At 38.4% G+C, this 25,835-nt stretch overlaps 4 protein-coding genes across 5 annotated transcripts; 2 read left to right on the top strand and 2 right to left on the bottom strand.

Moving 5' to 3' along the window:
• Nucleotides 1-2,311: 2,311 nt before the first annotated feature.
• On the bottom strand, nt 2,312-5,998 carry LOC125063975 (40S ribosomal protein S4). Its single transcript, XM_047670728.1, has 6 exons — nt 5,923-5,998; nt 5,316-5,574; nt 4,924-5,021; nt 3,959-4,130; nt 2,967-3,096; nt 2,312-2,472 (listed from the first exon to the last, which is right to left on the bottom strand). The coding sequence occupies exons 1-6, from the start codon at nt 5,923-5,925 to the stop codon at nt 2,343-2,345; spliced, it is 792 nt and encodes a 263-aa protein (XP_047526684.1). The 5' UTR covers nt 5,926-5,998; the 3' UTR covers nt 2,312-2,342.
• Nucleotides 5,999-9,088: 3,090 nt separating this feature from the next.
• LOC125064233 (putative pre-mRNA-splicing factor ATP-dependent RNA helicase DHX16) lies at nt 9,089-11,508 on the top strand. The gene is made up of 2 exons (XM_047671179.1): nt 9,089-9,279; nt 9,867-11,508. The coding sequence occupies exons 1-2, from the start codon at nt 9,221-9,223 to the stop codon at nt 11,470-11,472; spliced, it is 1,665 nt and encodes a 554-aa protein (XP_047527135.1). The 5' UTR covers nt 9,089-9,220; the 3' UTR covers nt 11,473-11,508.
• Nucleotides 11,509-11,649: 141 nt separating this feature from the next.
• LOC125064234 (D-erythronate dehydrogenase-like) lies at nt 11,650-13,048 on the bottom strand. Its single transcript, XM_047671180.1, has one exon. The coding sequence runs from the start codon at nt 12,903-12,905 to the stop codon at nt 11,946-11,948; it is 960 nt and encodes a 319-aa protein (XP_047527136.1). The 5' UTR covers nt 12,906-13,048; the 3' UTR covers nt 11,650-11,945.
• A 1,864-nt stretch (nt 13,049-14,912) lies between these two features.
• On the top strand, nt 14,913-25,210 carry LOC125064432 (glycogen debranching enzyme). 2 transcript variants are annotated; one of them, XM_047671438.1, is made up of 24 exons: nt 14,913-15,094; nt 17,129-17,247; nt 17,345-17,439; nt 17,518-17,707; nt 17,780-17,981; nt 18,051-18,191; nt 18,264-18,479; nt 18,634-18,746; nt 18,819-18,947; nt 19,383-19,526; nt 19,598-19,666; nt 19,735-19,935; nt 20,007-20,127; nt 20,377-20,509; nt 20,862-21,030; nt 21,147-21,243; nt 21,312-21,470; nt 21,544-21,609; nt 21,690-21,826; nt 21,903-22,125; nt 22,242-22,958; nt 23,042-23,176; nt 23,264-23,413; nt 23,700-25,210. In XM_047671438.1, the coding sequence occupies exons 2-24, from the start codon at nt 17,135-17,137 to the stop codon at nt 24,687-24,689; spliced, it is 4,710 nt and encodes a 1,569-aa protein (XP_047527394.1). In that variant the 5' UTR covers nt 14,913-15,094; nt 17,129-17,134; the 3' UTR covers nt 24,690-25,210. The 2 variants fall into 2 exon arrangements, with proteins under 2 accessions (XP_047527394.1, XP_047527393.1); XM_047671437.1 differs by lacking the exon at nt 14,913-15,094 and adding an exon at nt 16,862-16,949.
• Nucleotides 25,211-25,835: the final 625 nt, after the last annotated feature.

Genomic DNA, 25,835 nt, shown 5'->3' with positions numbered 1-25,835 from the left:
CGCCGGAATACCCACTAAAAAACCAGCAGTACCGTGATTCCCCGACGGTCGACCCACCTTTGCGGGCCTCCAAGCTAGATATGTTTCCGGGGTATAGAGAACCTGCATAGTGCATACTCCCGGCGACGCTGACAGCGGGGGAAAGCGCCGACGCCTTCTCCCCGGTCGTCTTCGGCGGAACGAGTCAGTCTCCTCATGCGCCCGCTCCGCGGCCCTTCTGCGACATTACACTTTCGCAAGAAAAGACCATCTCCATCCAACACCTCGCGCTTCGAGACAGGTATCCACATATCGCCCTCACCGCTACGACCCTCTACAGACTCTGCAGAAGAGCCCTGTTCCGAAAGGTGAGAGCGTCAACCCATATCGGTGCACCGTACAGTGGCATGGGCCGTACGGGCACACCACATCAGCGTATAGACGCCGGCATGACGATTCCGGTCTACTGCATTAACCGTTGGCCGCCATAAATACGTATGATTTTTCCTAATTTTATTCAAACTAAGATTAAGCATCCACTAAATATTTATTTCTTATTAAATAAAAAAATCGTTAAAATGGCACAAGGATTTAATAATAGGGTCCCGTTTTACCCTTTGGGTACGGAACACTAAAAACGAGACAAAATTAAGATGTAAATTCTGAATACAAAAAAAGTTTACTGTTCTCAGAATTAAAATCCCTTAGCTGCTTTCTCAATTTTTTTACATCAACCATATTGGTTTCCTAAGATACTATTTAGTCTGTGCATTATTAAAAATAATATATTATTAGGTACATTTCAATAACCCATTACCATACCCATAGTCAAAATATTTTTAATTTCCACCCAATTCTAAATTTCTGATACAACTTAGAAACAGGTAAAATATTATTTTTATATTAAATATTTAATATAAATATTTTTAAATGATTAGGTCCTTACATATGAAATTACAAATAGCGTATTGTACGGGTGGAATATAAAGACATATTTTTTTGTAAAATATATTTCAATCATAGTATGCACCGTTGTTATATATGCACTTTTGCCATCTCATAGATAGATCATTGATGCCTTTACTAAAAAAAGCATGGGGGCGAGAATCAATACTCTTGAAGGCGGTTTGGACTGCCGCATCGGAGTTGATTTTTTTTCATTGTAAGAAGTTGTCCAAATTCCGGAAAAAATGGTAATCTGTTGGAGCAAGGTCCGGTGAGTGCGGACGTACGGATGTCGCAGACATTCCAATTGAAGCTTAGAAAGCTGTGAACGACACCGGCGCTAATCCACCAAACGCTCACAACTAACTTTTTCTGAGTCAATTTTCGTTTAAGGCAGGATTTGGCTGAGTCCATTTTCGTAGTATCTACTTTTCATCATAAATAATGATTCGATTTAAAATCCCTTCATTATTGTGTCGATTGAGCAAAGTAACGAAAGTTTGCAAGTTCGATTCACTCAATTCATGAGGTTACACATCGTTCAAGTTTTTTTACTTTCCCTATTTGTAATAGTTTTATCACTTATTCCGAATCCTGCAGCTATTTCTGAAGTGCATTGGAATGGATCTGCTTCCACAATAGCCTTTATTTCTTCATTTTCCACTTTGGTCTCCAGCCGTCCACGGGGTTTCTTCTGAAGGTCGAAATTTCCAGAAGGAAAGCATTGAAACCAAAAATGTACCGTGCTTTCTTTTGCGACACCAGTAAATATCAATAATACTTCGAGCTGTTTCTGCAGCACTGGTGCCACGGTAGAACTCTTACTCGTTAATATACCGATATTTCATGTTTTCTATTGTGCTATAATAAGCGACGCCAAAGAAAAAAATAATGTGGAAAAAACAAATGAATGACTGTTTTCAACACTCAAATGTACCAGCTAAATGAATAATTCTTAACCAGAGGAGATATTCCACATCAGTGATCAGTACGACAATTCCATATGTAAGGACTTAATATTACATCCAATAATTATTAATTCTGCTCCATAATAATTAACTCTTTAAAAAATGCGTAAATTTATATTTTTAAGCAAATTATAAACAAAACATTGAGGCAGCGCTAGTCAGGTTGAGTAGATTGACAGCGTGGATCCAGATTAAAAATGTTTATGTTATTTCATTACTCTTACTAGATATTAAATTTGGTACTCTTCATCACTCATATCTAATCCCAAGAGTTACTTTATATCGCTAAACGCTATAATATAGTCTAGTGAGTAATCTACTAAAATGATTTATCATTATATATTACATAGACGAGTCACTCGATTACACCTTAATAACAAATATCACGAAGGTTATAGAAAACAATAAAAGGTCAGTAGTAGATTTTAATATTTAATATTAGAGCTAAGGCTAGTGCGCAGCGACCTTGGCGGCGATACGCTTGTCGCGTTCCTCAGCGATAGTAAGACGCACACCCTTGCCGCGGGGCAGAGAAATGTACGCCTTCGTGCCCTTACCGATGATGAACACGTTGTTGAGCCTACAAAACGAAATTTTAATTAATTAGTATATTTGTAATTATAAATTAAAAATAAGTGTTTTGACTTTATTTCGCACACTAGAAGTTGGAGAAATGAAACATAAGAACATACATTTTTCATTTCACAACATTAATTAGAACAGACTATAAAGTTATAAAAGGTGCACAATCAAAATAAAAAATGTTTAAATTAAAAGAACTTTAGAAAGCAATAAAACAAATATTGAAAAAATATGCCAAAAAGAGCAAATAGGTTATGTAATAAAATTATGAGGTTACATCAACTGCAACATCAAATAAGTGGAATAAATTATAAGTTACTTTCACAGATGTATAAAATGATTAAACTAATTTCATTTTATCCTGTAGGATCTTTAGATCTAATTATTTTTAAGATTTTTTCTACTGGATCCGTACGTTGATTTTTTCTTTTTAATAATTGTTTATTTAAATTTTTTTATAGGAACAAAGTACAAAATTATCAAATAACTGACCTAGTGGCAAAGGTGTGTCCCGTGGAGTCCTTGATGTGTACAATGTCAAAGGAACCAGGGTGCCTCTCGCGTGACACGATAGTGCCCACTCGCCCCAAGTTACGACCTCCCGTGATCATGCACAAGTTACCTGAAATCATACATCAATATTTAACAATATTTTTTTTATATTAATTTCATAAAATCATGTCACTAATCGAGCATATATATCAACTATTTTTCTTAGACAAAACATTTATTTTATTTTATCGAATATGCAATATATTTAAAAACTAATATTCAACAACTATTTAATATTAGTTTTAATATATTAACAGGCATATTTTATACTAAATTAAATTACTCATGCATTTCCTACCAGACTATAAAACCTATAAAAAATCATTTAATAAAAATATAGTGTGGGTAGTTTAGTTCATCAGTTATTCTACACTAAGAAATTAATTATACTTCTAACAGTTCTAATGTCTATGGATGAGATTGACCACTTACAATCAAGTGAACTATAAACATTCTTTCAAAATTAATATAATCAGCTAGCAAGGTAAGGATAATAGTATCTAGGAGTGTCATAATTATAAAACTAACTATTACAAAAGAAACAGATCATAAAGCTTTTAACCAAAAAAAAATAATGATAGAACATATATGATTTTTGAAGATCATATTTTGAAAAATCTCTATTTGCAAATAAACTTAATATTATATTTTAATAAAAAAAAAAACATGTTTTTAGTGTTTACCTATCATAACATACTCTATGAAAAGTATTAAAAATCAAGTGAAATATGTAAAACCAGAAGTTTATATAAAATGATGTTTATAAATTTTTTATTATTAAAGTAAAGGGAAAATTTATCATTATTTTTTTAAATAAGCGAAACCTCCGGAGAGATAATTTGCTTCTGCCACTATGAAAATATGGCAAAATACCTTTTATTGATGTAATCTCAAAACCATGAATATATAATATTTTGAAAGAACTATCTAACCTGACTCAAACTTGATGAAGTCCATGATTTTAGCGGTGGCAATGTCCAGCTGGATAGAGTCGTTCACCTTAATTAGAGGATCAGGGTAGCGCAATGTGCGACCGTCGTGCGTCACTAGGTAAGGTACATTCTTAGGGCCAGTGCCTACAGCACGAACCTTGCACAGCTTGTACTGAAATAGTAAGATATTAAATTAACAAATGAATTAATTCAGTCAGAAGATCCTTAGCAGAAGTTAACTTAATGTTGGGTTGAGTATAAGATTGACACAACCCCAGAGGAAAATGTATCCATTATTTTATTTAAAAATATTGTAATGGCCAATTATTGCCCATGTAATCGATAAACATATTTAAATACTTATAATATATTTATTAATTATGTTTAAGCACCAACAAATCACATAAACAAATCTTTGATAATGATATGGTGTGATATATATTCTACAATAATCATGAGTTACTTTTACTTTCTCTTTCTCATTACTAAAGAACCAGTAAAAAATTAGGAACTTTTACTGTTTACAAGGAGTTATTTTTTTATCATATGACAAAATTGTAATGAAATGATATTCTTTAATATATAATTTTCAATTTTGCTATCTTCCTGGGCAAATTTGGATACTATAAACTTGACTAAATAAATCTAAAGGAAGACTAGCCATTAAAAAATTACAGCTCAGGGTTTTTATTTTTAAAATCGAACAGATTGAGATATTTTTTTTTTATAAAAAACATGGCCATAAATTAATGTTTTCCAATATAACTTATATGGGACAGTATATATTATTAGTCTATTGAATCCATGCAAATTAAATGATATATAGATGTACTAAAATAATATTTTACATCACATGATGCATTTAATTTAAAAAATAGATAAATTTTAGTATAATTTAAAACAATTTAAAATGTTGACTTTATTTATTTCTTAATAAATAACCTTAATTTATAAACAAAACAAACCTTAGCTTCCTCGGGTGTAATACGATGAATAATAAAACGGCCCTTAACATCATAGATCAATCGGAATAATTCATTGGTCTTCTCAATTGATACAACATCTGTAAAAATAAATTGTTATAATTTCGAAAGTCAAGTTAATTTCGAAATTGATTGAAATTGAATATGAACCAAATGCCCTTGTTATTGAAACTAAATTTAAATATTTAGTTAACAACAACAGCTTAGTCTAAATTAGTTACATCAATAAATTATATGAGTTGTTATGAATAAAATAATATTAAGTAATTACACTTTTTAGCCTATAATCCTACAAACAGTATAAATAGCATAATACAGTGTTAAGAGTAAAATATGAAAATGACAAGATGAAGGTTTGATTCTACTTGACTTACCCATGAAACCAGCTGGATAAGTAGGATCAGTTCGGACTTTGCCATCAACTTTAATCAAACGCTGCTTCACAATTTTGAGCACCTCATTGCCGGTAAGCGCGTACTTTAGACGGTTACGGAGGAAAATCACTAGCGGCAGACACTCGCGGAGTTTGTGAGGTCCAGTGGATGGACGAGGTGCGTACACACCTCCCAATTTGTCCAACATCCATGCTTTAGGAGCGTTTAAACGCTTCAAATGCTTTTTAGGTCCACGAGCCTACAATCATCACAATAAAGTTTAAAAAAAACTATAACCTTAAATATTAAGACATCACAAATAAAACTTGTTAAATATTAATTCTTTTATTTCAGCATACTAATAAAAGGTATAACTTGAATTGCTGTATAGAAATTAAAATTTAAGCAAATTAAGTTTGGGTTTACTTCACAAAATGTTTATGTTGTATTCTACTTTTCGGCTAAAATATTGCATGAACTCAAAAAATAATAGGTAAACACATCAGTTGTAGAATTAAGCTATGCATTAATCACTAAAAACAATTGATTTGATTAAGAAATTTATAGATTTAGACGGATTAAACGCGGTTTTTTAAATTTAACTCACCATGTTGGACACAAAGTTTAACAAGAAAGAGTGTAAACGTCAAACGTACGTCAAGTCTTTTTTTCGCAGGGAACAGAATATAAAATAAAAAAGTGTAATATAGATCCTCTATGTCTATGGTAAGTAATCACATCTACAACAATTCTCGTAACGTTTAAAATTTAATACAATATGTTAAAAACAAGGCAGGCTGTATTTTAATATATCTCTAGTGTTTTAGTAATATAAAATTATTTCAACAGAAAAATATGTAATATGTACATTGTACCTTAAAATGCCTGTTGGGCCGTCTTTGAGTCGCACGCTTTATATTAAGCCTAAATATGATTTTATTATTACACTGTATTTGATTGATGATGGTCCTAAATAAATAAACATATTATCCCATATTTTTCTATTACATTCATCAATAGAGAAGAATAATATATTATAGGCTTCACAGGCGCCATTACAATGACAATATTTTCTAATTATCAGGAAAATATATAGTTATCACATTTTAGTATTTTTGATTCCAATGTTATTACTTACTGCATTTAATCCAATTGCACATGCCTTCCATGGAATGAAATGAAAATGAGCGTTTATTCAATATAGTTGTCACCCGCGGCTTCGCTCCCGGTTAAGGGGTTGGTTGTCATGGGTTAGGCAAAAAGTAGCCTATGTCCTTTCTTGGAATTCAAGTTTGCTTCATACCAAATTGCGTCAAATTCGGATCATTGGTTGTGCCGTAAAAGAGCGACAGACATACAGACAGACAGAATTACTTTCACAATTACAATATTAAATAAATAAATAAATATAGTATAGAAATAGTTTTTTTTGGAATTTTCAAACCTATGACAGATTTAGTTTTGATTTCATTTAATTGTAAACTGCAAATCACTTATTTAAATTTGGCGCCAAAATGATGAAACCTTTTTTAAATGATTTTTTTTAATGTCAAATAATATACATTACTTCAGTTAGAATTGGAGTTTATTGATAACAAGTTAATTTACTTTTATTTACATTAAACTTGCACAATTTACAACTAAAATATGGTTATTTTAATTAAATTCATTTATTATATGGTCCTTCTCCATTAATGACACCATGCTGCTAGTTGTTGACAATTTGTATCTTGAGTGGGTTTTAGAACGGACTCGAGATATTGTAAAGTGTATTTGACCGTGTGAGAAGACGGAACTCGGCAAATAAAGGCTTACTTTGTCCTTGGCTCTTGTTAATCGACATGGCAAATCTTGAATGGTAGATGTGACTAATGGGATCACTTTCAAACCAAAAAGACATTTAAGGACTAATCAGAAAACTATTTATTTTAACTTAAATATTTTGAATTAATTTTGATAAAACGTAATTATTATTAAATTTATATAAAATACAAAAGTTATGTCAGATAACTAGACATGTTACTTTACAAATATGACACAATTCAATCTGAACAAATAAAACTGACATCCCAAATTTAAAGTAATTCAAACATAATACTTAAACCAAACAGATCAGAGTTGACATCATATGAGATTACTAATCAACAGCAAATGCCAAATGGAAATTCGCGACGCTTTAGAAGGGCTAGGCTTCACATTCAAGTTACGAGGCAGGGTGACAATTGAACAAAATTTCAAGTGTAAGTTGCGAGGTGGAAGTTCTGACACGTTGAGTCTGTACGAAAATCCAACTGGGTATCAAGTTTTTTTTTCAAAATTTTCCGTAACAACAGAGTTAATGCGTTCGTAACTGCAACTGACCTAGTAGTTTGTCTTTGGCCTGTTGATTGATGATGATAATGATTGGTCACAGTTCTTAGGTGCGAGAATGGCACAGCCACTGACTTTTTTATTGCGCCTGTTGAGAAAACAGTACCAGGAATATGGCTTCAATGACGTCTTGTACAATAAACTGCTCAGGGACACTAATAAGTTCAGAATTCAGCAGTGTTTCTTCTCGATCATCACCAAGGTTCTGCCCATGGTGGCTCGCTACGGCCAAGCTCAGATGATACAGAATTCGATCGAAATGTGCTTTCTTAGGCCTCTCATTCAAGTTTGCAATTTAGCAGTCAGTTAAACAATATTTTTTATTAACCTTCATAAGGTCTTTAATTTTACAAACGTTGCCGTGCTTCGGGTCAGATTTGAAACAGTAAACTAAAAAAACTAAAAAATTAACAAAAAATTAAGATACAAATTTGTAATGGATTAATTTGACATATTATAATTATTTGTACAGAATTACTATATTTTTTTTATATAAATTTTAATTTAATACATCTAATTTAAAAATAATATACGCTATTAGACATTTATATAAAAAAAGACTCAGCAATATGTAAAAAAATGTAAATTAAATTATATCTTATTACACTGGGTGCATAGTACAACTGTATTAGAATGTTTTTTACATACGAATTTCTTACAATCTACACAGATCAAAGGTGTTTTATTGTCAGTTTTAGCACATAGTTGGCAACGACTTCTTTTGGGAGCCTTTTTAGCTGAACTAGTGTTTGTTTGTGTTTTGTTGAGTTGATGGACTCTGTACATTGTCACTACATTGACGAAGCTTTTTTGAAATTTCTGTTGTAAATGGTGCCCTCGGTAATACTTTTCTGTTTTTTATTTACGATGTCACCAATTGCATACCCAAGTTTTCCAAACAGTGACGCCGTTTTGCTAGGCAGTCTTCCTTCCAGCTGCTATTGGCAGCTGTTAATAATATAAAAACATTGTAGGCTGATATGTCTACCATGTTACTAATTACCTCTTGAGGCCACCGCTTTGTTTTTCTTTTGCAACTGTAACTGTTTCTGTTTTGCTTTACCCTTAAATTTGTTGTAGTCTAAAATGATTACAGGCTTTTTGTCTGCACGATTACTCAACATCGCATGAAAAACACGTTATTGTTCTATGTTAAGAGTTACCCCTGATACTAAGTATAAATAAAAGCTACCTATATGATAATAAAACAATATACAATTATTTTAAATATTTTATAAGTAAGTGCGACATTTTAATAAAAAGATAAAATGAATAATATGAACGCTACATACGCTACATACGCTACATAGGTCTGGGCTGTATTGAACAGATCTTTGCCTATAAAAACTAAGCCAATGATTAAAGCAACAACAACATTTCAAAAGTCCATTTTGATAGAAATTTTGAGGTTAAGAGATATGTCATGTATACCATGCCGATGGCAATACTTGAATATTGGTTATATATACATAGCTATTTTTTAAATATAAGTTAAATTAAGTGTAATAATCAATATATAAATTTGCTAATGTTATATGGAGTTCTCTGATGACAGTTTTATTTGGTCTGATGCTTCTAACGACTCTGATACTATGTATGTTTGATTTATATTTATTTATTGGCGTGTACGATAATAAGTAATAGGTGTCTTTAAAAATTATAGTATATGAATCTTGGTAGGAAAAAAACAACTACCTATAATAATAAAGGATATCGTTTTATATTGTTGATTGCCTTCATTGCCTATTATTTTGAGCTGAATTAAAAATATTATTATTTTAATTTTAACTGAAAACGTTACCGCCAATTACTCAAGTATTTTGTACTTAAGATTTCTTAGGCGTTAGACTTACTTATATTTTAAATGTAAACATATTGTCACTGGCAAAAGTAGTATATTTTGAAAACTACATTTATGAAAATGCTAATTTTGAACAACAATTTAGTTGTTGTTATCATAAGAACTTTTAAATGGCTCCTTAAAAAGATGAAAAGATTAAGTAGAATTATCCATTATCAATGTCAAATTAAATATCTGAGAAGAAAAAATATTAAACAACAAATTATTATAACCCTAAATTGTGCTTTGATACCATTTATAACTTTTTTTTAGCAATATTTTTGTAGCAAACATGCATTAACACAGACAATATAAATAAAAATCTGAAATTTATTTTTCAGGGATTTTGACATAAAACAAGAAGAGAGTGACAATAATAAAGACGACAATTTAGTTGAAGATAGATCACATAAACAAAAAAACAAGGCGAAGAAAAGGAAATATGAGGAACCAGCTGAACTTAATGGAACTGTCGATAGAAAACCAAAGGTTATAAAATCTGAACCAGATAGTGATTTTGATACACCAAGAAAAAAGAAGAAGAAAAAGCATCATAACCACAATGAAGAGATACAGGAATCAGATTTTGATGACAGTTATCTTAATTACAAAGTAAAGCAAGAACAAGTTTCATTTCTGGAACCTGCTCCAGTTAAATCTAAAAAAAAAAAGAAAGTTAAAAAGAATTCAGAATCATTTAGTTCTGAAGATTTAGATAACACAAGTCAAGAAGTAGATGCAGATACTCCTAAGCCTACTGAAGGTTCTCAAATTGATGATAAATCAATAACCCTCGGAGAAGAAGTTGTAGAAAAGAAAAAAAAGAAAAAAAGTAAAAAAGAATCAAGTGACACTATTGCGTTAAATGATGATTTTGAAATATCTGATGAAAATTTCCAAGCAAAGAAGAAATTAAAAAGAAAAAAACGTGATACGGTAATTAATAGCAACAGTTTCGATAGAAGTGAAGATTTACAGATAGAAGAAATAAGCTGTATTAATAATTCAGCATTAAATAATAATTTCATAGATGATGACCAGATCAAAGAAACCAATGGTGATTTAAATTTTGAATCAACAAAGATAGAATTAAATACAGATAAATCACTTACTTCTAACAATAAACCATCAAAACAGGTTCCTAAAATATTAGAGAGATTGAAATTTGAAGATGAAGATAGTATAGATTCAGTGCCTAAAGAAAATGATGATGAAACAAACTTGTCAAAACATCTAAGAAGTTTTTTTAATGCCAACAAAAAATTATCTTTAATTACACCTAAAGCTCAAGCAGAGTCTGTTATTACAGAAGATGATGAAATATGGATCATCAATGGCCCTCATGAATTAAATGTTAAAGATTTTAAAGGTATTCATATAAAATTAGACTCAAAATGTAAGCTGAAATTTAATGGACAATCTTATGATTCCATTATTGATAATTGTATAACGAAAGCCCCTATTATGTCACTTAACAAAAATAAATTATTTGTAAAAAATGTTCCGATAAATTATTCAATTAATTTACGAAAAAGAATACCTAAGGCACATATTCCAGAAGAGAATGTAATGGTCAATAATCAGATAAACTTTATTCCTTTACCGGAAACAAAATGCCGACATCCTCTATTTGGAATAAATTATAAAAAGGCTACCAAGATTTCAGCATCAATTAATGAGCGCTTAAACAATACTGTAACAGAACCATCAAATAAGGAGAAGAGAAAGAAACATAAAAAAGAAAAGAGAAAAGTTGAAATTGAATCAGAAGCTGAAACAAAACCTGAAACTATCCCTGTTATTTCAGCTAAAAAGAAACGTAAAAGAAAATCTAGTATGAAAGATGAACATGTAGCAAAAAAAGCAAAGTATATAAAGAATGAACTAGATTCCACTGACGTTTGGGACTCGGAACAAGCTATAGAAAAAAATCTTTTTGATTTTTGATATTTTTATTAATTAACATTAAAAGAAAGAAACTGATGTTACAATTTTATTTTAAAAAATATGATATTTCTAGTGTTAACAGTTGCTCAATACTTGCAACTACTTTATCATATTCAAAGTACATATATGAGATTTTAAAGTAATGATTTTCTATGTTATCGTAAGAACATTTTTTCTGTTTAGATTACAACTTTAAAGTTGTTGCTACTCTTCCAATATAAAAATAATTATCACAAAATTAAATCTTGCCTGAGTCGCGGGCTTTAAATGAATAATTTTAGTGTTGTCAGCTTTCATTTTATATAATTTAAGAATATTTTTTTGCTTACCTTAATTTATCTTTTTACTGTTCATTTTTAAATATCTGTGACGACTTCATTGATTTCTTATACTAAAATCACAAAACTTTTTAATTAATTTAATTATGTTTTATTATTAATTCAAAATCTAATACAATTTAAATCAAAAACACATTAATTTGAAGCATTTAAGTCATCCTGAATGTAATAACGAATAATATCAATAAAATGTTTATCAACTGCAAAACCAAGACTCGTAGCACGGGAGTAATCACATTGGCTCGGAAAGCTTGCAACCATACGTTCAATCATTTCATCTTGCTCAAACTGCACTAACGATGCTGCTTGATCACCTGCTACTTCCCGCAACGCTTCAATCATTTCTCCAACCGACACGCAAATGCCAGGTAAATTAACTACCCGCCATGAACCCAGAGCGTCTGCCGGAATCGTGGCCGCGTGTATTATATTTTGCACTACTGTATGTGGACTTGTTAGGTATAATTTTTGCGCTGTTCCAACCGGGCAAATACTCACTTTCCCATTTAGCGGTTCGCGTATTATTCCACTAGCAAACGATGTTACTGCTCTGTTCGCGGTACCAGCCCTAACGCTCACTGTAGGCAGTCTTACTATTCGTGAATCAACGTAACCACGGCGAGCGTAATCGTTTAGAAGTAGTTCACACATAGCCTTCTGGGAGCCATAAGAATTTTCGGGAGTGACTGCGGTTAGATCACTAATAACAGATGGAAGGTTACCTCCAAATACTCCAATTGTACTTGTATACACAAATCGAAGATTAGGGGCCCGACGTCTTGCCGTTTCGACTAAGGCTCGAGTTGCATCGAAGTTAACACGAAGACCTAGGTCGAGATCAACTTCAGCTTGACCACTTAATACTGCAGCTAAATGGAATAATATATGACAATCGGGTTGAATGATTAGATCAACTGCGGAAGGGTCAGCTAGATTAACTGATAGTGTTGTAACTCGTGGATCGTTATATGGGGAGGGCTGTATTAAATCTATTAAAACAAGTCGCGCAACAGATATCTTTGAATTATCTGCTAGCAAAGCATTTGCTAATCGCGATCCTAAAAATCCTGCTGCACCGGTAATAACAACGTTCATTTTGGTGACGGTGACTCTTGATTAAAAAGAATAGTGCAAAATACAACTAGTTTCTGAGTGAGTTGTTAACTAATTCAGTGACTTATTATTATTATTCGTGAGTTTATATCGTTATAAAATAATAGTTTTGCCTGGCGATTATACCCTGGTTCAGTTTTAATTATTCATGTTCGATTCATACACAATGATGATACTTATCTACGGTTTGGTAGATTAGTTGACGATTATGGTTATCTAGTTGTGATTACAGTGTGAAGTTATAAATTAAGGCACTAGAAATTTATTTTTTTAAATCGGACTAGTAGCTCCGATTTTTATTCACGTACAGACATACACTACTACAGTTTTATTAAATGGTTAAAGATAAGATATAAATTTTAAGGTCAAAGGTGGAAATAAAAATATAATGATAACCGAAGTATATCAAATAACAAAAATAAATTAATACGAAATGATATACCTACTTACTTTTACTCGAGTGTTAAAATCAGTGGCGTATAAATTTACCCTATGAACAAGGAGGCACGTGGTCGAAGCGGCAGTGCGCAACCTAATCGCCTTTTGTATTCGTTATTTTTTGGTAATATTTTGATTTGACTTGAACTTTTTTTCGTATTTGAATCTCCACAGACATCCCTTTAATTTTTTTTTTATTTTTGTGTGACTGCATATTTATTAACATGCAGCATCACAAATTAAATTTGAAGGTCTGAATGACTTGAAATCATCAACAAACGAGTACTATAAATAACGTTAATTGTAAGTTACCTATCCACCAACTCGCATTGGAGGAGCGTGGTGGAATATGCTCCAATCCTTCTCTTCAAAGGTAGAGGAGGCCTTAGCCCAGCAGTGGGAAATTTACAGGCTAATAATGAATGTATGTACGTAAGTTACCGTAATTCGCTTAATAACAATAAATAATTTAATGTATTTAAGAAAAATATATATGAAATGAAATTTCCGGAAATTACTTTTACTGGGGTCGCCAAATCTTAAAATACGCAACTAGTTAAAATTCTTCAATTTCAGTAGGTCGGTACCGACCAAGTACGTAGTAGTGACGTACTACGACTCTAGAGTCGTAGTACGTCACTAGTCATCAAGTACGTAACTAGAGTGTACACTCCGGCTATGTCTAGTTGGTAGATATAAAACCACAGATCCCGAGATTTTCTGGGTTCAAGCTCTTGGTTGGCCCGATAAAAATTAATATATAATATAATAATTTAGAAGTTGGAAGTACACTGCTATACTTATTACACTTGGTTTTGCTCACACAATTATGCACTATAATTTGTCATGCGTAGTTGGCTGGTCTCTTGAGATTTACCGTTGTGACCAGAATCAGTCAGGACTCAGGAAGACATCACATGATTTTAGAAAGCAGAGATATCGTCAAGATCCTTAGTATAATACATAATATGTAGCGAAAACAACTTGTTTGAAAGCAACATCTATAAACGCCGAGACGATGATTCTATCATTGTAATAATGAATATAACGACGTAAAAGCAAAAAATATCGTGGGTGAAACTGCGAGGCACATTTGTAGTTTATAGTATCATTGTACCTACTCCAGTTTATTGTATATAGTACGTACACAGGCAGATAATGCTAATATTTATTTAACAGCTGCTTTTCCAATGTTTTATAATTACCTATATTAAGCAACTCACAATTTATATTATTACTTACCTACTATAGTTTTGAAGTTACAAGTTTACATTTTCAAATTTAATAATTTGACAATGTATTATTTTGTATGTTATGATTTTTTCTATTACTATTTAAAATTTAAACCTATACATAACATTAAAATATATTTATGTTATAAAAAGAGTTTTGCAAATCTGTTATAATTCCAGATACAAACGAATAAAGATTTTTTTTCGAAATTTAACAATTTCATTGTAATGCTTCATTAATTTGATATTCTGTTTTCAAGTCTGTCAAACTTGACATTGATAAATTTTAGAGGACACTGAGGTCACTTCTGTCATAAAGTTTTCTGTTATTAAATTGAGCTAAGAGAGGGAATTGGAATTCAATTCAAATTTATCAATACTGATGTAAGAAATAATAATAACGACTACTTATGCACTAGATACTTCTTGTTAATGGTATAGTACTGTTTTAAGCTTTAAATAGTGCTGTATGCCGGTCAGCTAAAACCGAATAATATACAGGTATGTATTTTATTTTTAAATCATGTGTGTTCAATCAATGTGTAATTTTTATTTTTAAGTATTTGCTTTCTATCTTTATGCGAGTTAATTTATAATTTTTAGTCTTACTTAACAATTTACATGTTCTATTCAAGTTTTTTGAATATATTTTTAGACATTAATTGCATATTTATTTATAAACCTCAGGTAATATTTTTTTTTTAATTTTGTTTTTCTTTATTGTTTAATTGAAACCTTTTTAAAATCTAAAAAAAAGTTTATCCTTAATGTATAGACTTTAACGTTGATAATAAAAGCATTTCAATGAAATTGAATTGTAATGGAAATGTGTTCGATAAATTAGCATGACAAAATTGGTATACTTGAAACAGAGATTCTCTTATCAAATGTGCTTATCATTTAGACCATAATCAGTTCATCTTAAGACATGATATTTTGTTGTTTATCCAAGCATGCTGCAAAGATATCATGCTTCAAGGTATGTTACATTACTTATTTGTTAATTAAAATATTAGTTACCAAGGAGATATTGTGTTTAGATTTTATTATTTTCTTTTAAATAATTGAAACGAAAATCAGCAAATGAGTCATTTCTTGATAAATAAAGTCAGAGCTTATATTGGCAATCATTGTTGGCAGCACTGGCAAAATGAGATCTAGGTCATTGTCTATTCTACCCTTAAATATTTGCAGCAAATTGAAATATATAATACTATATGTATAAAATAATATAAAAATAAATAATATTGTATTTAATTTGTATAATTTTTAAATAAATTAACAGAAATTGTGATCAGTATTTTTTAATTGATATAATGTTATCAACATATATCATATCAGTATCTTATACATCAACATATATAATAAACATATATGAAGAAATAAACAAAATTAATTTTAAAAACCAATACTGTTAAAAGAAAAACAAAATCATTTTTATCATTTCATCAACATTCATTTGACCATAATGCATTTTAAACTCCATATTAAAGAAAGAAACCCAAGTGCAAGTTATGTTATGGTGGACTCTCTAAAAATATATTTAAGAGACCCCTGAAGTGCCTCACTGATGGTCCATAACTTGATCACGTTGTTGAGGCACCCCCAAATGCATGGCATCCTGATTTTTTGGTTCAAACGGGCCTGTGTTCAACTTTTTTTATTTAATTTTCTGTGTCATATCTTCAGTTATTATTTTTTGTCATGATCTGTGGCACATTTAATTCTTAATATTTTATAAACCCATACATATATTTTTTAATAACTGTTAAATAATTTAGGCTATATTCAAAATATGAAAAAAATAAAATGTATATTATTAGTCTATAATTATAGACTGTTTCTATATATTATATATAAATCTAACAATATTCACGTCTTTGTCTCTGTCACACTTTTTTTTTACCGTCGCCGTCGATAAAGTGCTGACTTCACGAAATTCATAGTATCGCCACGAATAATAAGTAAATTCAACTAATTGAAATGTATAGACAATAGCTTGTTAAACGTTAGACTAGTTTTTTCTAATAATACAGCTCTAAAGGCAACCTGTTAACCGCACAATTATAACGTCATATGAACTTACAAAGAACATAATAGTCGTACGCATGAGGTGACCGCTTTGTTTGAGGACGGGTTAGTTGCCAGCGAGAATCACAAAAGTGTGTAACCGTATCCCGAATGAGAGATCGTATTTTCCTTGTTTCCCGCGTTTATAAAGGCAAGCTTAGCACGAAGCCTGCGACTGCAGCGTGTGCGCTCATGTCGTGCAGATCCGCACGTCATGCAGAAAATGCTTACTCGCGAGAAAAGCGAATACAGCCGAAAGGTGCACGAAAAGGCTGTTATCGAAAAGGTTACTCATTATATACGAATTCCTATCAATATTGTATCAAATTATACGTTACTCGATCTCGATTTTTTTATAAACGCGTCGTTTCGTGTATTGTAATTTTTTTTTTATTATTATTTATTCTATCACTATACCAACGTTTATATCGTGAAAAAGATTAAAATAGTCACGGTGTTTTACAGAGGCAGATGGCGGTGGAGCGGCGCGAGGCGCAAGAGGCGCGCGAGAGCGAGGCGGAGGCGCCCGTTGTACGCACGCTCACGCTCAACCACGGCGAGCACCAGGATGCAACTCTTTTCCGGTATTTGAAATAGCATTAAAAATCAATTTTTAGCAACATAAAGTTGGACTTATTTTCTTCAAACGGTAAAAGTAAAACGATTAATTTTGATCTTCAGATTTGAAAAAGGCTGCTATTTACAATTCTGCCCCGGACCAAGTTTGCTCGGTCGCAAGGTCTTTCTGTACACCAATTATGTAGTCTCAGACAATCGTAAGTAATATTATCATCATTTAGTAAAACGATGATATTGTAAATCAAATTATTTGATAATATTGCGTAATGTCGCAGCGGACGAGAAGGGTGAGCAGGGCGAGCAGGGGGAGTTCGTGCGCAATCAATACTACGGACTGGAGTGGAAACGTGAGAACGCAAACGAGACACTCGGCTCCGGTCTGCTTCTGACTGACACCGATACTTACTGCGAGCTGCGCCTAGCACGTGCCGGATCCTTCCACTACTACTTCGTATATGACAGCCCGTCAGTACACTTCTAGATCCGTCATCCCCAGTCGGATTGTATCGCTGAAGTTAATCGTACTGTTATTTGTAGGGAGTCACGCGTGGGTCCCCAGGGTTCAGGTTGGTTCCACGTAGCGCCCACACTGTCCGCGGGCGGATCGCAGGTACCGCTAGATGGTGTCATGTGTCAGACTGTACTCGCTAAGTGCCTCGGGCCGCTGCCGCGCTGGCTGCGTGTGCTGCGTGTCGCGCACGAGGCCGGCTACAACATGATACACTTTACACCTGTACAGGTACGATCATCGCATTCTTTCGTGATATCTCTCGTGACTACGTAATCGAATTAAGACTTGGTGTTACAGGAGCTGGGCGCGTCGAATTCGAGCTACAGCATCGCCAACCAGCTCCGCGTCGACCCGCGTTTCAATGACGTGAACTCCGGTCGCGAAGCGACGTTCGCTGACATCGAAAATATCGTCGCCAAGATGCGCAGTGACTGGAAGGCGAGTGGTGTCCGAAGCACTTTCCCTAATCGGTTGAGTGACTATCTAATCCAAAACGGACATCTATTGCAGATGTTGTCGATATGCGACGTAGTACTGAACCACACTGCCAACGAGACGCCGTGGCTAGCGGAGCATCCGGAGGCGACGTACAACTGCTACAACTGTCCGCACCTGCGGCCGGCAGCACTGCTGGACGCGGTGCTCGCCAGACTCAGCGACGACGTCGCGCGCGGCACACTCGAGCCTGCCGTGCCGAGACGCGTCACGCAACACGACCATATCGAGGTGACCGGTCGCCATGTAATCCGTGCCTTGTGTCCTATATTTAAGTAGTTCTATATATATAATTAAATCATATAGGTATATAATCTTAGACGGAAGCTAATCAGACAGGCCTGCGTCCAATTCTGTCATCTATGTTTTTTTCCCTCTCGCGCAGGCAATTCGGCACATACTGCAGACGCAGCGAATCCCTGAGGCGCGGCTGCACGAGATGTTCACATGTGACGTGGACGACACCGTGCAGAAATTCTACTACATGGCACGCAACAAGTGAGTTTCGGTGGTAGTGTCGTGCCGCCTCGTCCTGAGTAGAACGCGTATGACATTCTGTTCGGGTTGCAGGGTGCCGCCCGTGAAGGGCGTGGGCGAGGGTGCGCGCGACGCGCTGCGACTGACCCCGGACCCCCAGCGCCGCCGCTGCGCCGCCACCGTCGACCTCGACCTCGCGCTGCAGATCTATAACGTGTACAGGTTGGTATTGCGAGAAAGCCAGTATTAAAAAATAAACAGGAAGCTTACCGTAATATTTGTCAATAGGCAAAATAAATAGAAATTTGTTAATACAAAAAACTGTGTGTCAACTTTTAACGAGAAATAAAACATCAAAATCGTTGGAACGGATGGTGCGTACGCCCATTTTTATTCGATATTATGAGCCTTGTGTATCATATGTACAATTTGAAATTTTGATTTACATTTATTAGAGTATACCTTACATACATCATAAATTTAACATATAATTATATATATATATATATATAAACGTATGTTAATTATGTATTATTAAGTTTCATAGCCATTCTTCTAGTTAGAAACCTTGTAGATGTGATATATTATACTTGTAGAACAATTAGTATAATATGTATATTGTTGTAGATTTTGAATATAAGCTTCGATCTCTCGCAGATCTGATTGCTACGATGAGGAGTCGCGGTTGAAGAAGTCATGCGAGGAGTTGCGACGTCGACTCGAGCAGCTTAACGAGGCGGCGGCCGACTGCATGCGCGACCACCTCTGCGCTGCTCTCGATAATTGCGTGGCTGGCATGCGGTGCGCCTCTTTGCTACTTCACCTTCGTTGGTGAAAAGTTACAACGTGTCTATATATATTTACTGTTCCAGATATTTCCGACTCCAATCCGACGGGCCAAAGATCGAGGAGGTGAGCGCCAAAAATCCGCTGGTACCCAGGTGAGTGCGAGCAACGGTGGGTCGAACCAAGTGTGCACAGCAGCTAGTGAGACAGTACTGTGTTGCAGGTATTTCACGTTTCCGAGTGCAGTCGGCTCGCTGGCGGATATGGAAGCAATAATCTACGGCGAGGCGGGACGGTTGGTAATGGCTCACAACGGTTGGGTAATGAACGCGGACCCTCTCCAAGACTTCGCAGCTCGCGAGCACGACGGACGTGTCTACATGCGTCGCGAGCTGATTGCGTGGGGAGACAGTGTTAAACTCAGGTGCGCATGAAGAATCCCAAAAATTAAACTCCTTTTCGACTCTATTTATTTATTACAATTATCCTTCGCAGGTACGGTGACAAGCCGGAAGACAGTCCTTTCCTTTGGGGACAGATGCGCGAGTATGTTGAGTTAACAGCTGAAGTTTTTGATGGTGTCCGACTCGATAATTGTCACTCGACGCCTTTGCACGTAAGATGTTACCTATTATTATTATTATTTTTTGTTTTATTTTATTGAATTATACAGTTTTAACATATTCAGTATATAAATGCAAAACTATAGGTTAACAAATAACATATAAACTAAACTTAAATATTATTATTTTTTAAATGAATTACGCAAGAAACAATAAGTTATTATTATTATTCGTTTTTTATGGGTAATTTTTATGTCATGTTAATATATTTGGCAAAAGTGTTTATCAATAGCATATGTTAGGTCGCGGAGTACATGCTGGACTGTGCGCGTAACGTGAAGCCGGATCTGTATGTAGTCGCTGAGCTGTTTACGAACTCGGACCACGTCGACAACATCTTCGTGAACCGTCTCGGAATCACCTCGCTCATAAGAGGTAATAATGGCCCAGCCTTTACCACACACGAAGCCACGATACAGTGATTAAATTACAATTGGTAATTAAATCACAGTACTTGATCTCTTGAAGGTTTTTTTTGTCGAACTTAGGAACATAATATAATATATATTAATATAAAATATTGTCGCGATGCAAGCATAATTGCGATTAATTTAAAAAATATAGTTTTTTTATTATTCTGCTAAACGAACAAGTAATTTCAGGACAATGTTTTGAAACTGTTTATATTTCAGAAGCGATGTCGAGAAATCTTACCAATATTGTTAACACGCCTCACTAACAAGAGGCCACAGAGCGACCGAAACTGAACATTCCGTTCGCGTTACAGAAGCGCTGAGCGCGTGGGACTCGCACGAGCAGGGCCGCCTGGTGCACCGCTTCGGCGGGCGCGCGGTGGGCGCCTTCCTGCGCGCGCCGCGCCGCCTCGCCGTGCCGCGCGTCGCGCACGCCGTGCTGCTCGACCTCACGCACGACAACCCCTCGCCTCTCGAGAAGAGGTACGCTTGAAACCGTTCCGACATTACATCGACGTAGCTCAGCGGGGGTTTTAGAATTACGCAGGCCCGACTAACTTTTGGAGCGATAGTTATCTGTTGCGGTATTTCGAAAACAGGAGCGTGTTCGACATGCTGCCATCGGCCGCACTCGTGGCGATGGCCTGCTGTGCGACGGGCAGCACACGCGGCTACGACGAGCTGGTGCCGCACCACGTGAGTGTCGCTTTGCGGGTGGGAAGCGGACCGTGGCGACCACCGTGACCATGTGTGTGTATTTGCAGATCCACGTGGTGGATGAGACGCGGCTGTACGCGGAGTGGGGCGAGACCGAGGCGGACGAGGGGCAGGAGGGGCGCGTGTGCGGCGCGGCGGGGCTGCTGGCGGCGCGACGCGCGCTGAACGCGCTGCACGTGGAGCTGGCCGCCGCCGGCTACAGCGAGGTCGGCTTGGTTTATAATCTGATAATGTGCAAATATGTTGCAATTTCATTTTACTTGCTATTTTCTCTTGTAGGTTTACGTCGACCAAATGGACGCCGACGTAGTAGCCGTGACTAGACACGAACCGCTCTCTAGAAAGGTGAGGACGACGTTTTGGTACGCGATTATGAGATTGTTACGTTTAATGATGTGATTTTAAGAAATGTATTTTACTCGCAGTCGGTGATTTTGGTGGCGTTCACTGCCTTCACCTCACCGGACGCATCGTTCGGTGGCCGCTACGTGAAGCCTTTACGATTCGAAGGGCAACTTGACGAAATAATACTCGAGGCCGGTCTTCGGCACAAAGATTACAGGTGGCGTAATCGACGAAATAAAATTATCTACTCTAAATAAACTTTATTGACTTATATATTATGTTGGCCGTTATAGGAGTACGGGACGCGTATTCCAACCGCCTGGCGCGTTCACCCGACACTCGCAGTACATTAATGGACTGAGCGAATATGAGTCGCATGTGCGTTGTGGCGTGCCGCTGGCGCAGTCGTCCGTGTTCGCCTCCGAGCGCCGAGAGGGGCCGCTCACCGTGCTTGAATTCCATTCGCTGCCACCCGGCACTATCGTCGCCGTAAGGGTGTCTCCACATCCACCGCAGGTCGGAGTCCCTCCCAATGTCTTTCAGCGAGAAAAATAAATCGATACCTTAAATCTTAAAAATATCTGAAGAGGTATCGATTTAAAAGTTAACGACAGTTACTTGTTTTTCTGCAGGCCACCGCTCTCTCCTCTCTGCGGCGTACGGTGGCTGCGTTGCACGCGGGACGACCTGATCCACTCGGCCTCGGGCCTGCGCTCGCTGAGCTCGACCTCGCTGACTTCAATGCCCTTCTGTACTGTTGCGAGCCCGAGGAGCGTGAGCGATGCGGTGGCGGTGCCTACGACGTGCCCGGACATGGACCGCTCGTATATGCCGGCCTGCAGGGTGTGCTGTCGTTGCTCGACGAGGTGGCGCCGCGCGACGATCTGGGCCATCCGCTGTGCGACAACCTGCGCGCTGGCGACTGGCTGCTCGAATATCAGTGGCGTCGCCTAGAGAGCGATCCAAGGCTAGGTGCAGTCGGCGCGCGCTACCGCGAGGTGCTGCGCGTGGTGGCCGAGCTACCGCGTTTCCTTGTTCCCGCGTATTTCGAGGCGGTAATGCGTGGCTTGCACGCGGGTGTGGAACGTACGGCACTGGCTCGTATGAGCGGTGCGGCTCGTGGCTGCAGTCTGTCGCGTGCACTTGCACTAACCAGCGTGCAGTTGGCGGGTTCTGTGCAATCAGCGCGGCTGCCAGCGTTGTCTCCGGCGTTACCCCCACCGCGCCCCGCGCACTCGGTGTCGTTGTCGGCCGGCCTGCCGCATTTCGCCGTCGGTTACATGCGCTGCTGGGGTCGTGACACCTTCATCGCGTTGCGTGGCAATTTTCTGCTCACTGGCCGTTTTCAGGTAAGGCCCGAAGGACGGACCTTCGGAAACCTATGACGGGACCGTCGTTTCTAAAAGCAGATCTGATTATTGTCTTTTTGTAGGACGCTCGTTATCACATCCTCGGTTTCGCAGCGTGTCTCAGACATGGACTCATTCCGAATTTACTCGACGGAGGCCGAAATGCGCGTTTTAACTGTCGCGATGCAGTTTGGTGGTGGTTGCAGAGCATAAAACAGGTTAATGATCTAATGATATATGAAACATTAAGCATCATTCATATAATTTATCACTTTTATATTTATTTGTTTATGAAAATATTCCAGTACTGTACTGAAGCGCCTCAAGGTTACTCGTTGCTGACGGACCCCGTATCGCGAATATTTCCCAAAGATGATAGCGATCCAGCACCGCCCGGCGCCGCAGACCAGCCTTTGCACGACGTCATGCAGGAGGCTCTCGACGTTCATTTCCAGGTAAGCTATCCAGTTAATGTTGAAGTTTCATTTTCGTTCATGTAAATCATGCATACACCAACATCGGTCATGTTGATAGTAATAAACTTGTTTCAACAAGATGACTTTGACAAAATTAGTACATCCTTCCTGGGGAAGGTTGTTTGATTTTATAATAAAATTTCACATAGCATTTTACAATTACAGCTAGATTTAAAATTCACGTTAAAAAAATACTACTATTTTTAGTGATTTTGGTTAATACGCCATTCTTGTTGGCCCCTTTGACATTATTATCTTTCCGCAGGGTCTCGTTTTCCGCGAGCGCAATGCTGGTCGGCAGATCGACGCGCATATGTCCGATAAAGGTTTCAACCTGCAGATCGGTGTCGACCCTGAGACGGGTTTCCCGTTCGGAGGTAACGATGCCAACTGCGGCACGTGGATGGACAAGATGGGGTCGTCTGAAACGGCCGGTACTCGCGGCAAACCGGCTACACCACGCGACGGGAGCGCGGTGGAGCTCGTGGCGCTCGCATACAGCGCCGCGTCGTGGCTGGCGACGCAGCAGCGTGCCGGGCGCTATCCCTACCCCGGCGTGGCGCGCAGACATCGCGACGGTTCGCTCACAGCGTGGACCTTCGCGCAGTGGGCTGACCGCATCCATCGTTCCTTCGAGCGACACTTCTGGGTGCCGGCCGCGCCTTCAGCGGCCGACGCGCGCCCCGACCTTGTTCACCGTCGCGCTATCTATAAAGATACACATGGCGCCACGCGGCCCTGGGCGGACTACCAGCTGCGCTGTAACTACCCCGTCGCAATGGCGGTTGCGCCCGATCTCTTTGACCCGAAACACGCCTGGCTCGCCCTGGATAGCGTCGAGCGACTTCTGCTCGGTCCGCTTGGTGTGAAGACTCTTGACCCTGCCGACTGGGCATATCGGAGCGATTATGACAATTCTAACAACAGCGACGATCCAAGTGTTGCACATGGATTCAACTATCACCAGGGCCCCGAGTGGGTGTGGCCAATCGGCTTCTATCTACGAGCCCGCCTCGCATTCGCCCATGAGAACGGACAATATGCAAAGACGATCGCCTCCGTTTACGCAGCGTTGGCGCCCCACGTGGCCGAAATACGGTCATCGCCCTGGCGCGGTTTGCCGGAATTGACTAATGCTAGTGGCGCCTTCTGCGCCGACTCGTGTCGTACGCAGGCATGGAGCTCGGGCTGCGTGCTTGAAGTGCTGCATGAGCTCGAGCTAGCGCGTCGCACGCGTCCCCTCCCCGCCGACTGACGGCCCCTCCGCGGCCGCCCGCGCCGCGTGCGCCACGCGCCGCGCTCCCCTTCACCACGCCGTCTCTACGCCGAGCCATACGAGCGCCCGCCCCCACCTGTACGCCGCGCCGCCGCCCTGCGTCGCCTTCTGCCACGTCGCCGCCGCGCCCGCACTTCGCGTCTCTCGCGCGTCGTGTATAACTTACTGCCAGCCGCCCGAGTCGGAGCGCTATCCACCGTCGTGTACAGCGACCGCTACTTCCGCTACGGCCTGCCCCTTCGCGTGATGCCGCCCGCTTCCCCGCGTGCCCGCGCCCATCACGTGCCTCTGCGTGCGCCTCCGCCGACACAGGCGCCACGCGCCGGAGTTTTGTTGGATGCGGGTTCCTCGATCCCTCGTCTCTCGCCTCGCTACGCTCCACTGCGTCGTGGTCGTCGGGATCTCCCTCGCATTTTCGCGCCGTCGCTAGAGACTCGTCCCGGCGAGTCTGCCCCAGGCGAGTATCCCGCACGATATCTTCCGCTCGATTATCGTCAACCGGCGGAGGGCGTCGAGCCGTTAGGCACGCGGTTGTCTGCCGCTGAGCGTAGGTGGCGTCGTGAATCACCGACGAGTCGGCGCACTTCCGCGACTGAGTCGGCGCCGCGCCCTGAGTTTGCGTTACCGGACGAGGCGCCGTCTCCGTCTCGGCCACCGAGCGCAGCGCCGTCCGCTGACGAGCGTTCCTACGGCGTATCGAGGGAGTCGCGAGTGTCGGGCGCTTATGCGACTTATGAGGCGTATGGCGCCCCAGCAAAGGAGGAGGTGCAAAGGCCGGCGCGGGGTGTGAGCGCGGTGCTTCGCCGCAAAGTGCTGAATACGGAACGCTACAACAACGGTGCGCGTCGACGTGGATCACGTGCGCAGCGGGCGGCGGTGCGCGCACTGCTCGCCTTCAGCGGCGCATTCTATGCGTTGTCGTTGCTTGCCTTCTATTTCCTCAGCCTCGCCTGAAGTTCGCTCGTAGGGGTCATTTGGTTCCTATAGTCGTTTTCGTGCCATATGACTAGTTGAAGGTCTCCTTTAGACGCTTTAAATGTGGAGACGAGTTCTCTTACGAAGTCGAGTAATTAAGTAAAATTATATTTAATTTATGGTTCTTAGTCAGGGGACTAAAACATACGT

This window comes from Vanessa atalanta, chromosome 5, assembly GCF_905147765.1.
Source record: "Vanessa atalanta chromosome 5, ilVanAtal1.2, whole genome shotgun sequence".
Taxonomy (NCBI): Eukaryota; Metazoa; Arthropoda; class Insecta; order Lepidoptera; family Nymphalidae; genus Vanessa; species Vanessa atalanta.
Note: the sequence above shows the minus strand (reverse complement) of the source record. Positions and strands in the feature narration are given on the sequence as shown.